Source organism: Mustelus asterias, chromosome 7, assembly GCF_964213995.1.
Source record: "Mustelus asterias chromosome 7, sMusAst1.hap1.1, whole genome shotgun sequence".
Lineage (NCBI taxonomy): Eukaryota > Metazoa > Chordata > Chondrichthyes > Carcharhiniformes > Triakidae > Mustelus > Mustelus asterias.
In genome coordinates, this window is record NC_135807.1 from 141,827,273 (window position 1) to 141,840,427 (window position 13,155).

General features: G+C 47.6%; 1 protein-coding gene across 1 annotated transcript in view; it reads right to left on the reverse strand.

Moving 5' to 3' along the window:
- avl9 (AVL9 homolog (S. cerevisiase)) overlaps nt 1–11,161 on the reverse strand; it is a 208,910-nt gene extending 197,749 nt beyond the window's left edge. Inside the window, exons 1-2 of the mRNA XM_078216972.1 lie at nt 11,114–11,161; nt 6,369–6,489 (exon numbers count right to left, since the gene is read on the reverse strand). Coding sequence (XP_078073098.1) covers nt 6,369–6,489; nt 11,114–11,116 — 124 coding nt within the window. The 5' untranslated portion in view covers nt 11,117–11,161. The remainder of the gene's footprint in view (nt 1–6,368; nt 6,490–11,113) is intronic.
- Between the last annotated feature and the right edge of the window lie 1,994 nt (nt 11,162–13,155).

Here is a 13,155-nt window from a genome sequence, read left to right on the forward strand (position 1 = left end):
TCAGTTCTGTATCCGCCTCACCAGCTCACCTCTGATCCCATGCAACTTCACCTTTCGCACAAGTCTGCCATGAGGGACCTTGTCAAAGGCCTTACTGAAGTCCATGTAGATAACACCCACTGCCCTATCCTCAATCATCTTCGTCACTTCCTCGAAAAACTCGATCAAGTTAGTGAAACATGACTCCCCTTCACAAATCAATATTGCCTCTCGCTAATATGTCCACTTTTTTCCAAGTGGGAATAAATCCTGTCTCGAAGAATCCTCTCCAATAATTTCCCCACCATTGACACAAGGGTCACCGGCCTGTAATTACCTGGATTATTCTTGCTACCCTTCTTAAACGAAGGAACATTGGCTATTCTCCAATCCTCTGGGACCTCCCCTGGATGTGGAGATGCGTAGTCCGACAAGTTGACAATGGACTGTATTACTGTACCTTCCTTGTAGCCAGTGAGGATACAAAGATTTCTCTCAAGGCCCCAGCAATTTCCTCTCTTGCCTCTCTCAGTATTCTGGAATATATCCCATCAGGCCCTGAGGACTTGTCTACCTTAATGTTTCTGAAGAACCCCAATACCTCCTCCTTTTTGATCTCAACATGACTCAAACTATCTACACACCCTTTCCCAGATTCATCATCCACCAAGTCCTTCTCTTTGGTGAATACTGACACAAAGTACTCATTTAATACCTCACCCATTTCCTCTGGCTCCATGTATAGGTTCCCTCCCCTGTCCTTGATTGGGCCAATCGTCTCCCTGGCCACCCTCATATTATATATATATATATATATATTATATATATAGCAAATATATATAAAAAGCCTTGGGATTTTCCTTAATCCTGCTGGCCAATAATTTTTCATTACTTCATTTAACCCTCCTTACTCAAGTTTCTTTCTACCTTCCTTGTATTCCACACTTGCTTCGTGCGTTCCCAGCCTCCTAGCCTTGACATATGTTTCCTTTTTCTCTTGTTATCCAAGGTTCCCAAAACTTGCCATACTTGTCCTTCATCCTTACAAGAATGTGCCGGTCCTGAATCCTTATCAACTTACACCTGAAAGCCTCCCACATGCCAGATGTTGATTTGCCCTCAAACATCTGTCCCCAATCTACATTCTTTAGTTTCTGCCTAATATTGTTGTAATTAACCTTCCCCCAGTTTAGCACCCTAACTTGAGGATTACACTCACCTTTATCCATCAGTACCTTAAAGCTTACTGAATTGTGGTCACTGTTCCCGAACTGCTCCCCTACTGAAACGCCGACCACCTGGCCGGGCTCATTCCCCAATACCAGGTCCAGTATGGCCCCTTCTCTAGTTGGACTATCTACATACTATTTCAAGCCCTCCTGGATGCTCCTTACAAACTCTGCCCCATCCATGCCCCTAGCACTAAGTGAGTCCCAGTCAATATAGGGGAAGTTAAAATCTCCCACAACAACCCTGTTACTTTTACACCTTTCCAAAATCTGCCTACATATCTGTTCCTCTATCTCCCGCTGGCTGTTGGGCAGCCTATAGTAAACCCCCAACATTGTGACTACACTCTTTCTATTCCTGAGCTCTACCCATATTGCCTCGCTGTATGAGCCCTCCGAGGTGTCCTCCTGCAGTACAGCTGTGATATTCTCTAGTGATTTTTATTAATGACTTGTGAGGTGATAAATGTGAGGTGATTCATTTTGGTAGGACTAATTTAAATGTGGATTACAGGGTCAAAGGTATGGTTCTAAAGACTGTGGAGGAACAGAGAGATCTTGGGGTCCATATCCACAGATCTCTAAAGGTTGCCACTCAAGTGGATAGAGCTGTGAAGAAGGCCTTTAGTGTGTTAGCTTTTATTAATAGGGGGTTGGAGTTTAAGAACCGCGGGGTTATGCTGCAACTGTACAGGACCTTGGTGAGACCACATTTGGAATATTGTGTGCAGTTCTGGTCACCTCACTATAAGAAGGATGTGGAAGCGCTGGAAAGAGTGCAGAGGAGATTTACCAGGATGCTGCCTGGTTTGGAGGGTAGGTCTTATGAGGAAAGGTTGAGGGAGCTAGGGCTGTTCTCTCTGGAGCGGAGGAGGCTGAGGGGAGACTTAATAGAGGTTTATAAAATGATGAAGGGGATAGATAGAGTGAACGTTCAAAGACTATTTCCTCGGGTGGATGGAGCTATTACAAAGGGGCATAACTATAGGGTTCATGGTGGGAGATATAGGAAGGATATCAGAGGTAGGTTCTTTACGCAGAGAGTGGTTGGGGTGTGGAATGGACTGCCTGCAGTGATAGTGGAGTCAGACACTTTAGAAACATTTAAGCGGTTATTGGATAGGCACATGGAGCACACCAGGATGATAGGGAGTGGGATAGCTTGATCTTGGTTTCAGATAAAGCTCGGCACAACATCGTGGGCCGAAGGACCTGTTCTGCGCTGTACTGTTCTATGTTCTAACTCCCCTTCCCCTTTTACATCCCCCTCTATCCCGCCTGAAACATCTGTATCCTGGAATGTTAAGTTGCCAAGTTCGTGGTTCATGTTTATATTTTAAAGGCAATGTTGAGTTCTGGGAAGATTAAAATTTAACTATGCAATATAGGATAAATATAACTAAAGCAGCTTGGAGTCTATTACACTTAAAAGGTTGGGGCCTTGTTGAGTTGAGAGTTAACGGCTCGAAAGGTAGATTCTACAACAGCAGCTGGACTGAGAATATAAAGACTGACAAATCCCCAGGGCCTGATGGAATCTATCCAAGGCTGCTCAGGGAGACGAGAGGTGAAATCGTTGGGCCTCTGACGCAAATCTTTGTCTCGTCACTGGACGCAGGTGAGGTCCCAGAGGATTGGAGGATAGCCAATGTGGTCCCGTTATTTAAGAAGGGTAGGAAGGATAACCCGGGTAATTATAGGCCGGTGAGCTTGATGTCCGTGTTGGGGAAGTTGTTGGAGAAGATTCTTAGAGATAGGATGTATGCGCATTTAGAAAGGAATAAACTCATTAACGATAGTCAGCATGGTTTTGTGAGAGGGAGGTTATGCCTCACTAACCTGGTGGTGTTTTTTGAAGAAGTGACCAAAATGGTTGACGAAGGAAGGGCCGTGGATGTTGTCTATATGGACTTTAGTAAAGCGTTTGACAAAGTCCCTCATGGTAGGCTAGTGAAAAAGGTTGGATCTCATGGGATAAAGGGGGAGGTGGCTAGATGGGTGGAGAACTGGCTTGGTCATAGAAGACAGAGGGTGGTAGTGGAAGGGTCTTTTTCCGGCTGGAGGCCTGTGACTAGTGGTGTACCGCAGGGCTCTGTATTGGGACCTCTGCTGTTTGTGATTTATATAAATGATCTGGAAGAAGGAGTAACTGGGGTGATCAGTAAGTTTGCGGACGACACAAAACTGGCAGGACTTGCAGATAGTGAGGAACATTGTCAGAGGCTACAGAAGGATATAGATAGGCTGGAAATTTGGGCAAGGAAATGGCAGATGGAGTTCAATCCTGATAAATGCGAAGTGATGCATTTTGGTGGGAATAATGTAGGGAGGAGCTACACGATAAATGGAAGAACCATAAAGGGTGTAGAGACGCAGAGGGACCTGGGTGTGCAAGTCCACAGATCTTTGAAGGTGACGTCACAGGTGGAGAAGGTGGTGAAGAAGGCATATGGCATGCTTGCCTTTATAGGACGGGGCATAGAGTATAAGAGTTGGGGTCTGATGTTGCAGATGTATAGAACGTTGGTCCGGCCGCATTTGGAATACTGCGTCCAGTTCTGGTCGCCACACTACCAGAAGGACGTGGAGGCTTTGGAGAGAGTACAGAGGAGGTTTACCAGGATGTTGCCTGGTATGGAGGGGCTTGGTTATGAGGAGAGATTGGGGAAACTGGGGTTGTTCTCCTTGGAAAGACGGAGGATGAGGGGAGACTTAATAGAGGTGTATAAAATTATGAAAGGCACAGATAGGGTGAACGGTGGGAAGCTTTTCCCCGGGTCGGTGGTGACGTTCACGAGGGGTCATAGGTTCAAGGTGAAGGGGGGGAGGTTTAACACAGATATCAGAAGGACATATTTTACACAGAGGGTCGTGGGGGCCTGGAATGCATTGCCGGGCAAGGTGGTGGAGGCGGACACACTGGGAACGTTTAAGACTTATCTAGACAGCTACATGAACGGAGTGGGAATGGAGGGATACAAAAGAGTGGTCTAGTTTGGACCAGGGAGCGGCGCGGGCTAATTGTTCCTTGTTTCTCGTTTCAAGGCTTCATTCTATGATCATCTTGCTGGTGCCAGTACAGAGCGAGACTGCGGATAGTTGGGAACCTGTCTCGGGGGCAGGGAATTCATATGGTGTTCGTGGAAGTGGAAATGACTAGGGTTGGGAAGCATTTTCCGATCAGGGCCAGTGTGATCTCCTGGACTCGTTTCGATCGCCTCAGGGGGTCGGAGAGGAATTTCCCAGAATTTTTTCCCCATATTGGCCCTGGGGTTTTTCACTCTGGGTTTTCGCCTCTCCCTGGAGATCACATGGTCTGGAATGGGGGGGCGGGGGTGAGTTAATAGGTTGTGATGAACAAAGCATCGTAGCTGTGAGGGACAGCTCGGTGGATAGGATATTGGTATGAAGATAGGCTGGAAAATTGGGCGGGGATCCTGGATTCAGGATTCAATCCTGGACCGGGGAGCGGCGCGGGCTTGGAGGGCCGAAGGGCCTGTTCCTGTGCTGTATTGTTCTTTGTTTGATTTAGCTGGAGGGTTGGGGATGTGGTGTCTGGACGGCTGGAAAAAATGGACATCCAGAGGGTTGTTTTGTTTTCAAAAAATTAGTTTAAACACATTCAGGGAACCCTGAATGGCTACATCATCCTGGAGATGGGCAGAGTTGAAAAGGTTTTCTGGTTTCATTTTATTTGGGTGTTCTGCAGCAGGGGAAGAGGATACTGAAAGGGTGCTGCTATTAGCAAGCTCCAGACAGTTTGGGAACCATTGATGGACTGTTGGTTGCAATTTGGCCCTTCTGTGAGCTGTGAACAACACAAGTTCTGGGAGCTGATAGCAGGCTCTAGGCAGTTAAGGCTCAGAGAAGTCATGAGGTGATGAAAATAGGAACAGATGATAACTAGGAGCAGGAGTAGGCCATCTGGCCCTTTGAGCCTGTTCTGCCATTTAATAAAATCATGTGTTGCGGTGGTGGTAAGTCATAGGTTCCATGCTGGAGAGGGCTATTTATGTATTAATGTCTCAAGTAGGCTTACATTAACACTGCAATGAAGTTACTGTGAAAACCCCTTTGTTGCCAGATTCTGGCGCCTGTTCGGGTACACTGAGGAAGAATTCAGCATGGGCATTGTATCTAACCAGCACGTCTTTTGGACTGTGGGAGGAAACCGGAGCACCTGGAGGAAACCCACGCAGACACGGGGTGAATGTGCAGACTCTACACACACACTAACCCAAGTCAGGAATTGGACCCGGTCCGGGTGCTGTGAGGCAACAGTGCTAACCACTGTGCCACCATGCCACCAGTAGAAAGCCTGGGAGCCATTTATAATTTGACACAGCTGGAAGTCTGGTGTTCTGAGGCAGTGCCAACTTATTGAAGCTAGTGGTCTGCAAAAGAGTCGGCATGGTAGCACATGTTTAGCACTGCCGCCTCACAGCGCCAGGGACCCGGGCTCGATTCCCAGCTTGGGTCACTGTGTGCAGTTTGCACATTCTCCCAGTGTCTGCGTGGGTTTCCTCCCACAATCCAACGTTGTGCAGGTTAGGTGCATTGGCCATGCTAAATTGCCCCTTAGTGTCCCGGAATGCGTAGGTTAGAGGGATTAGTGGGGTAAATATGTGGGATTACGGGGATATTACCTGGGTGGGATTGTTATCTGTGCAGACTTGATGGGCCGAATGGCCTCCTTCTGCACTGTAGGGTTCTAAGTGATGCAAGTTTCTATTTGCGGGGATGGGCAGGGGTGAGGGGAAGGAAGTAAAAGACCGACCGACTTGCATTAACATAGAACCTGATTACATCCCTAAAATGACCTCAAACGGCACCACAACGATTTAAAACATCCTGACTATGATGCACACAAACGTGGTAACAATTACGTACACAGCAAAAATCACATCTACAAAGAGAAGAACGTGGGGAGTTGTGTTGTTTCCCTATTGTTGCTGGAAAATGCAGCCAGCACAGTGGGAGGACATAAATCCTTCTCCAAACATCATCCATCTGACATTGGAATGTTTGCAGTATAATGATCCTGGGTCCTGTAGTATGATCTGTAAACATGACCATGGACTCAAGTAGGAGGGCTAACTAATATATGCAAAGTTATCTTAACTATATAATTATAAGAGCACATTTTTTCATCTATCTTACCTTCCTGGTAGTTGTGCGCTCCATCAGGTAGGGCCAGAAATGGGAGGTATTTCCATTCCTCAGGCAAGCTCTGACCATCATGTCCTTCTTCTGGAATCAATGGTGGATATGAAAATTCAACCTGTATTGTTCCAGAATAGAGGTTATAATGAGCAACACATAATGGTCCACAACAAAAGGTTTGATAGAATATATAATGCCAGCTAGTGAAGAAACCACAGTGACTGGAAAAAGGCAACCAAAGTGAATTTTGAAAATATAAAAGCTCAAATATTTTAGAAACATTTTTATCCATTTAGTTTATTACTGTATTTATATCAATACTCTGCAGATTTTACATGCATTATAATATTTGATTCTGAGATGACCAAATTTATATACCTGTTGAACAAACATTTAATTTTGAAACTAGTCCAACCGAGTTCAGGCTTTCCTTCAGACTTGGTCCTCATGTTCCAGAATGATTTCCCACAAGTAGGTCTAGTGGTCTACTGGTTTCAATTGCTTTATTTTGTTCAGTGTTAGAGTTAACCTAAACAAGTTGTGTACTAAAGATTATCTAGGATTTCATAGAGTTAGGAAGGCAAATGGTTATGTTGGCCTTCATTGCAAGAGGATTTGAGTATAGTAGCAAGGACATCTTACTGCAGCTGTACAGAATCTTTAATGTCTCGAGTAGCCTGGAGTATAATATGCCATTTTAGTCTCCTCACTATGTTATCCAAGAAAAGATATACTTGCCAAAAAGGAAGTGCTGCAAGGTTCACTAGACTGATCCCTCAGGTGGTAGAATTGTCATATGACGAGAGATTGAATCGAGCAGGAGTTTAGAAGAATGGTAGGGGCAGAACAAACTGGGTGCAGAGATTTGATTTATTATTGTCACATGTATTAACATAGTGAAAAGTATTGTTTCTTGCACGTTATACAGACAAAACATACCGTTCATAGAGAAGGAAACGAGAGAGTGCAGAGTGTAGTGCTACAGTCGTAGCTAGGGTGTAAAGAAAGATCAACTTAACGCAAGGTAAATCCACTCAAAAGTCTGATGGCAGCAGGGAAAAAGCTGTTCTTGAGTCGGTTGATACATGACCTCAGACTTTTGTATCTTTTTCCCGGCGGAAGAAAGTGGAAGAGAGAATGTCAGGGGTGTGGGAGATCCTTAATTATTCTGGCTGCTTTGCCAAAGCAGCGGGAAGTGTAGACAGAGTCAATGGATGGGAGGCTGGTTTGCAAGATGGATTGGGCTACATTCACGACCTTTCCTAGTTCCTTGCGGTCTTGGGCAGAGCAGGAGCCATACCAAGCTGAGATACAACCAGAAAGAATGCTTCCTATGGTGCATCTGTAAAAGTTGGAGAGAGTCGTAGCTGACATGCCAAATTTCCTTAGTCTTCGGAGAAAGTAGAGGCGTTGGTGGACTTTCTTAACTATAGTGTCAGCATTAGATGATGTTTTCCCTGGCAGGGAGTGGTCTAAAACAAGCATCATAAGCCACTTAGGACTGAGATGAAGATAAACCTCTTCACTTAAGGGAGTGGTGAACCTGTGGAATTCTCTACCACATAAGGCCATGGAGGCTAAGTCACTCAATGGGCCTGTTCCGAATGGCCTATTATTGCTCCTATTTTCTATGTTTCTATTTAAAGCATTTGAGTGCGCAGAAAAAAAGAAACCATTATAGTCCCTACTAGAGTGGAGGGAGTATCACACAGCAAAGTTATTTTGGGATTCCTTCCATGGATCAATTGATGAGGACTATAGCCTCCAGCTGTCTGAAGCAAATTATTTGCATGGACTGCTTGTACCACAACAATAACTTGCAATTGCTTCATCGGCTAAGACCATATGGAGCATCTCATTGGTTACCTTATGACTTCTGTCAGAGTCCATTGCAAAGAACTTTCAATTTGTGTTCATAACTGAAGAGATTGTGGAGGCATTAGTGGTGATCTTGGGTGGCAGTGGTTAGCAGTGCGGCCTCACAGTGGCAGGGACCCGGGTTCGATTCCAGCCTCGGGTGACTGTGTGGAGTTTGCACATCCTTCCCGTGTCTGCATGGGTTTTCTCCGAGTGCTCCGGTTTCCTCCCACACTCCATTGAAGTGTGGGTTAGGTGGATCGGCCATGCTAAATCGGCCCTTAGTGTCAGGGGAATTAGCAGGGTAAACACGTGACATTACGGAGATGGGCCTGAGTGGGATTGTTGTCGGTGCAGGCTCGATGGGCCGAATGCCCTCCTTCTGCACTGTTGGGATTCTATGATTCTTTCAGGAATCTCTGGATTCAGGGAGGGTACAGTAAGAGACTTTAAATAAGTTCTTTGTGTCGATCTTCACGGTGGAAGACACAAATAGTTTGCCGAATATTAGAGATCGAGAGTTGGTGGGAGGGGAGGTCCTTAATACAATTACTGTTACTAAGGAGGTGGTGCTTGGTAGACTAATAGGACTGAAGGTAGACAAGTCCCCGGGCCCGGATGGAATGCATTCCAGGGTACTGAAAGAAATGGCTGAGGTAATAGCAGATGCGTTAGTAGTAATTTATCAAAATTCGCTGGACTCTGGGGTAGTGCCGGCTGACTGGAAAACAGCTACTGTTACGCCGCTGTTTAAAAAAGGAAGTAGACAAAAGGCGGGTAACTACAGGCCGGTTAGCTTAACGTCCATAGTTGGGAAGATGCTAGAGTCCATTATTAAAGAGGAAATAACAGAGCACCTGAATAAGAATGGTTCGATCAAGCAGACGCAGCATGGATTCATGAAGGGAAAGTCGTGTTTGACGAATCTACTGGACTTTTATGAAGATGTCACTAGTGCGGTTGACAGAGGGGAACCGGTGGATGTGGTGTTTTTAGATTTCCAGAAGGCGTTCGATAAGGTGCCTCACAAAAGGTTGCTGCAGAAGATTGGGGTACACGGAGTTAGGGGTAAGGTGTTGGCGTGGATTGGGGATTGGCTATCTAACAGGAAGCAGAGAGTTGGGATAAATGGGTGCTTTTCTGGTTGGCAGCTGGTGACCAGTGGCGTGCCGCAGGGATCGGTGCTGGGGCCTCAATTGTTTACCATTTACATAGATGATCTGGAGGAGGGGACTGAATCTAGGGTATTCAAGTTTGCTGATGACACGAAGGTGAGTGGGAAAGCGAATTGCGTGGAGGACGCGGAAAATCTGCAGATAGATTTGGATAGGCTGAGCGAGTGGGCGAGGATCTGGAAGATGGAATATAACATTAGCAAATGTGAGGTTATCCACTTTGGAAGAAATAATAGTAAATTGGAATATTATTTAAACGGAGAAAAATTACATCGTGCGACTGTGCAAAGGGACCTGGGGGTCCTTGTGCACGAATCGCAAAAACTCAGTCTGCAGATGCAGCAGGTGATCAAGAAGGCGAATGGAATGTTGGCCTTTATCGCGAGGGGGATAGAATATAAAAGCAGGGAGGTCTTGCTGCAACTGTACAAGGCACTGGTAAGGCCGCAACTGGAGTACTGTGTGCAGTTTTGGTCCCCTTATTTGCGAAAGGATATATTGGCCTTGGAGGGAGTGCAGAGAAGGTTCACCAGGTTGATACCAGAGATGAGGGGTGTAGCTTATGAGGAGAGATTAAACAGATTGGGTCTGTACTCATTGGAGTTTAGAAGGATGAGGGGTGATCTTATAGAGACATATAAGATAATGAAGGGGCTGGATAGGGTAGAGGTGGAGAGATTCTTTCCACTTAGAAGGGAAACCAGAACTAGAGGGCACAGCCTCAAAATAAGGGAGGGGCCGGTTCAGAACAGAGTTGAGGGGGAACTTCTTCTCTCAGAGGGTAGTGAATCTCTGGAATTCTCTGCCCATTGAAGTGGTGGAGGCTTCCTCGTTGAATATGTTTAAATCACGGGTAGATAGTTTTCTGATCGATAAGGGAATTAGGGGATATGGGGAGCAGGCGGGTAAGTGGAACTGATTCACTTCAGATCAGCCATGATCCTGTTGAATGGCGGGGCAGGCTCGAAGGGCCAGATGGCCTACTCCTGCTCCAATACTTATGTTCTTAAGAAGTCTCACAACACCAGGTTAAAGTCCAACAGGTTTATTTGGCAGCACTAGCTTTCGGAGCCTCAAACTCCTTCTTCAGGTGAGTGAGGACTTGTATTCACAAAGTGCTGCCAAATAAACCTGTTGGATTTTAACCTGGTGTTGAGAGACTTCTTACTGTGCTCACCGCAGAGCAACGCCGGCATCTCGTCAGGGAGGGTCCCAAAGGACTGGAAAATTGCTAATGTAACACCCCTGTTTAAGAAGGGAGGGAGGCAAAAGATGAGAAGTTACAGGCCGGTTAGCTTGATCTTGGTCATTGGTAAGATTTGAGAATCCATTATTAAGGTTGAGATTTCGGAATATTTGGAAGTGCATGGTAAAATAGGGTAAAGTCAGCATGGTTTCATCAAAGGGAAGTCATGCCTGACAAATCTCTTAGAATTCCTGGAGGAGGTAACAAGCAATGTGCAACTGAAAGCTGATTACTATCTGAATGGCCATAAATTAGGAGAATGTGCAACGAATTCTGGGTGTCCTTGTACACCAGTCACTGGTGGGAAGCATGCAAGTGCAGCAGGCAGTAAAAAAGACAAATAGTATTTTGGCCTTCATAGCGAGAGGCTTTGAGGACAGGAGCAGGGATGTCTTGATGCAATTACACTAAGAGTTTTAACAACACCAGGTTAAAGTCCAACAGGTTTATTTGGTAGCAAATACCATTAGCTTTCAGAGCGCTGCTCCTTCGTCAGATGGAGTGGAAATCTGCTCTCAAACAGGACACAGAGACACAAAATCAAGTTACAGAATACTGATTAGCATGCGAATCCCTACAGCCAACCAGGTCTTAAAGATACAGACAATGTGAGTGGAGGGAGCATTAAGCACAGGTGCGCTTGGTGAGATCACACCTGGAATATTGTGTGCAGTTTTGGTCTCCCTATCTGAGGAAGGATGTTCTTGCTCTCGATGTAGAGATAACTTTTCCAGATTGATTCCTGTGATGGCAGGACTAACATATGAGGAGAGATTGAGTTGGTTAGGATTGTATTGGCTGGAGTTCAGAGGAATCATAGAAGAATCTCATAGAAACCAGCAAAGTTTTAAGAGGCCGAGACGGGGTCACCTGGACTCGAAACGTCAGCTCTTTTTTCACCTTACAGATGCTGCCAGACCTGCTGAAAGGATCAAGCTATTGAGTTGGATGATCAGCCATGATCATAATGAATGGCAGAGCAGGCTCGAAGGGCTGAATGGCCTCCTCAAGCTCAGAAAATCAATGAAGCACAAGTTGTCAGGCTGAAAGTTAAACATCTTGTATCATTTGGTTAAACAAGTAGCCAAAGTGAAAGTCACATGAAACAATTTGTGGTAGACAACAACCTAGTACATTTAAAACAATGGAATGTCTCAAGTCACTTGACAAGAACATTATAAAACTAAACTAGCCACAATAGGACTTGCGATGGGTTACTACACAAGCAGCAGAGTTTAGGTTGACCTCAAATTTACGTAAAATGTAAATGACCAGACAGGAATGCATTGGAACAGCCAAGCCCAGAGGAAATTATCAGGGCTTGAGTCGGAGCTGAGACAGAGGCAAAGTCAAGCAAGTTACAGTTGGAAAAAAGGAAAGAATGAGAGGTTGAAAGCACATCTCAGGATCAAATTGATAGTGAACACAACAGGTGATAATTACTGACATCTACAAGGAACACTTCACACAGCTAAAATGAAGAGATTGCAAAGCCCAAAATGTCACCTTCTCCCATTCCAGAGACTGACTCCTTCCCCCCATCCTGAACCCGCTTCCCCATCCCAAAGCCAGAACCACTCCCACCTCCCCCTCCCCAGGGCCTGACCCCCCCCCCCCCCCCCCCCACCCCGCGCCCCCCCACCCCCGCCAGGGCCTGACCACAACCCTCCGTCCCCCCCAGGGCCTGACCACCACCCCCCCCCCGCCCCCCGGGGCCTGAGCAACAACCCCCCCCCCCTCCCCGGGGCCCCACCACCAGCCCCTCCCCCCTCCCGGGGCCTGACCACCACCCCCTCCCCTCCTCCCGGGGCCTGATCACCACCCCCTCCCCCCAGGGCCTGATCGACACTCCCTCCGGAGCCTGACCATCACCCCCTCCCCCCACCTCCTGGTGGCTGACCATCACGCCCTCCCCCCATGGCCTGACCACCACCCCCTCACCCCCGCCTCAAAGGGCCTGACCACCACCCCCTCTCTCCCCGCCCCCCCCATTCTGGGGCATGACCACCACCACCTACCACCCCCACCCCCCCCCCCAACCCCAAGGCCTCAACTTCACCGCCACCCCTCCCAGGGCCTGACCCCCCACCCAACCCTCCCCTCCTCCCCAAAGCCGAACCCCCCACCCCCTCCCCATGGCCTGACCCCCTCCCCTCTCTAGGGCCTGACCCCCCTCCCCAGGGCCTCACCCGAACCCGTCCTCCTCTCCCCAGAGCCTAATCCCCCAAGCCCCCTCCCGCCTCCCAGGGTCTGATCCCCAACATCCCCTCTCCTCCCCAGGGCCTGATCCCCCCCCACCCTCCCGTCCCCTCCCCGGGGCCTGACCCCCTGCTCTCCCCAGGGCCTGACCCCCCCCCCCCAACCCCCCCCCCCAAAGGGCCTGACCACCCCCCCATCCCCCTCCACAGGACCTGACCCCCCCCCCCCATCCCCCTCCACAGGGCCTGACCCCCCCCCCCCCCACCACTGGGCCTGACCCCCCCCCCACCCCCCCTCCCCAGGGCCT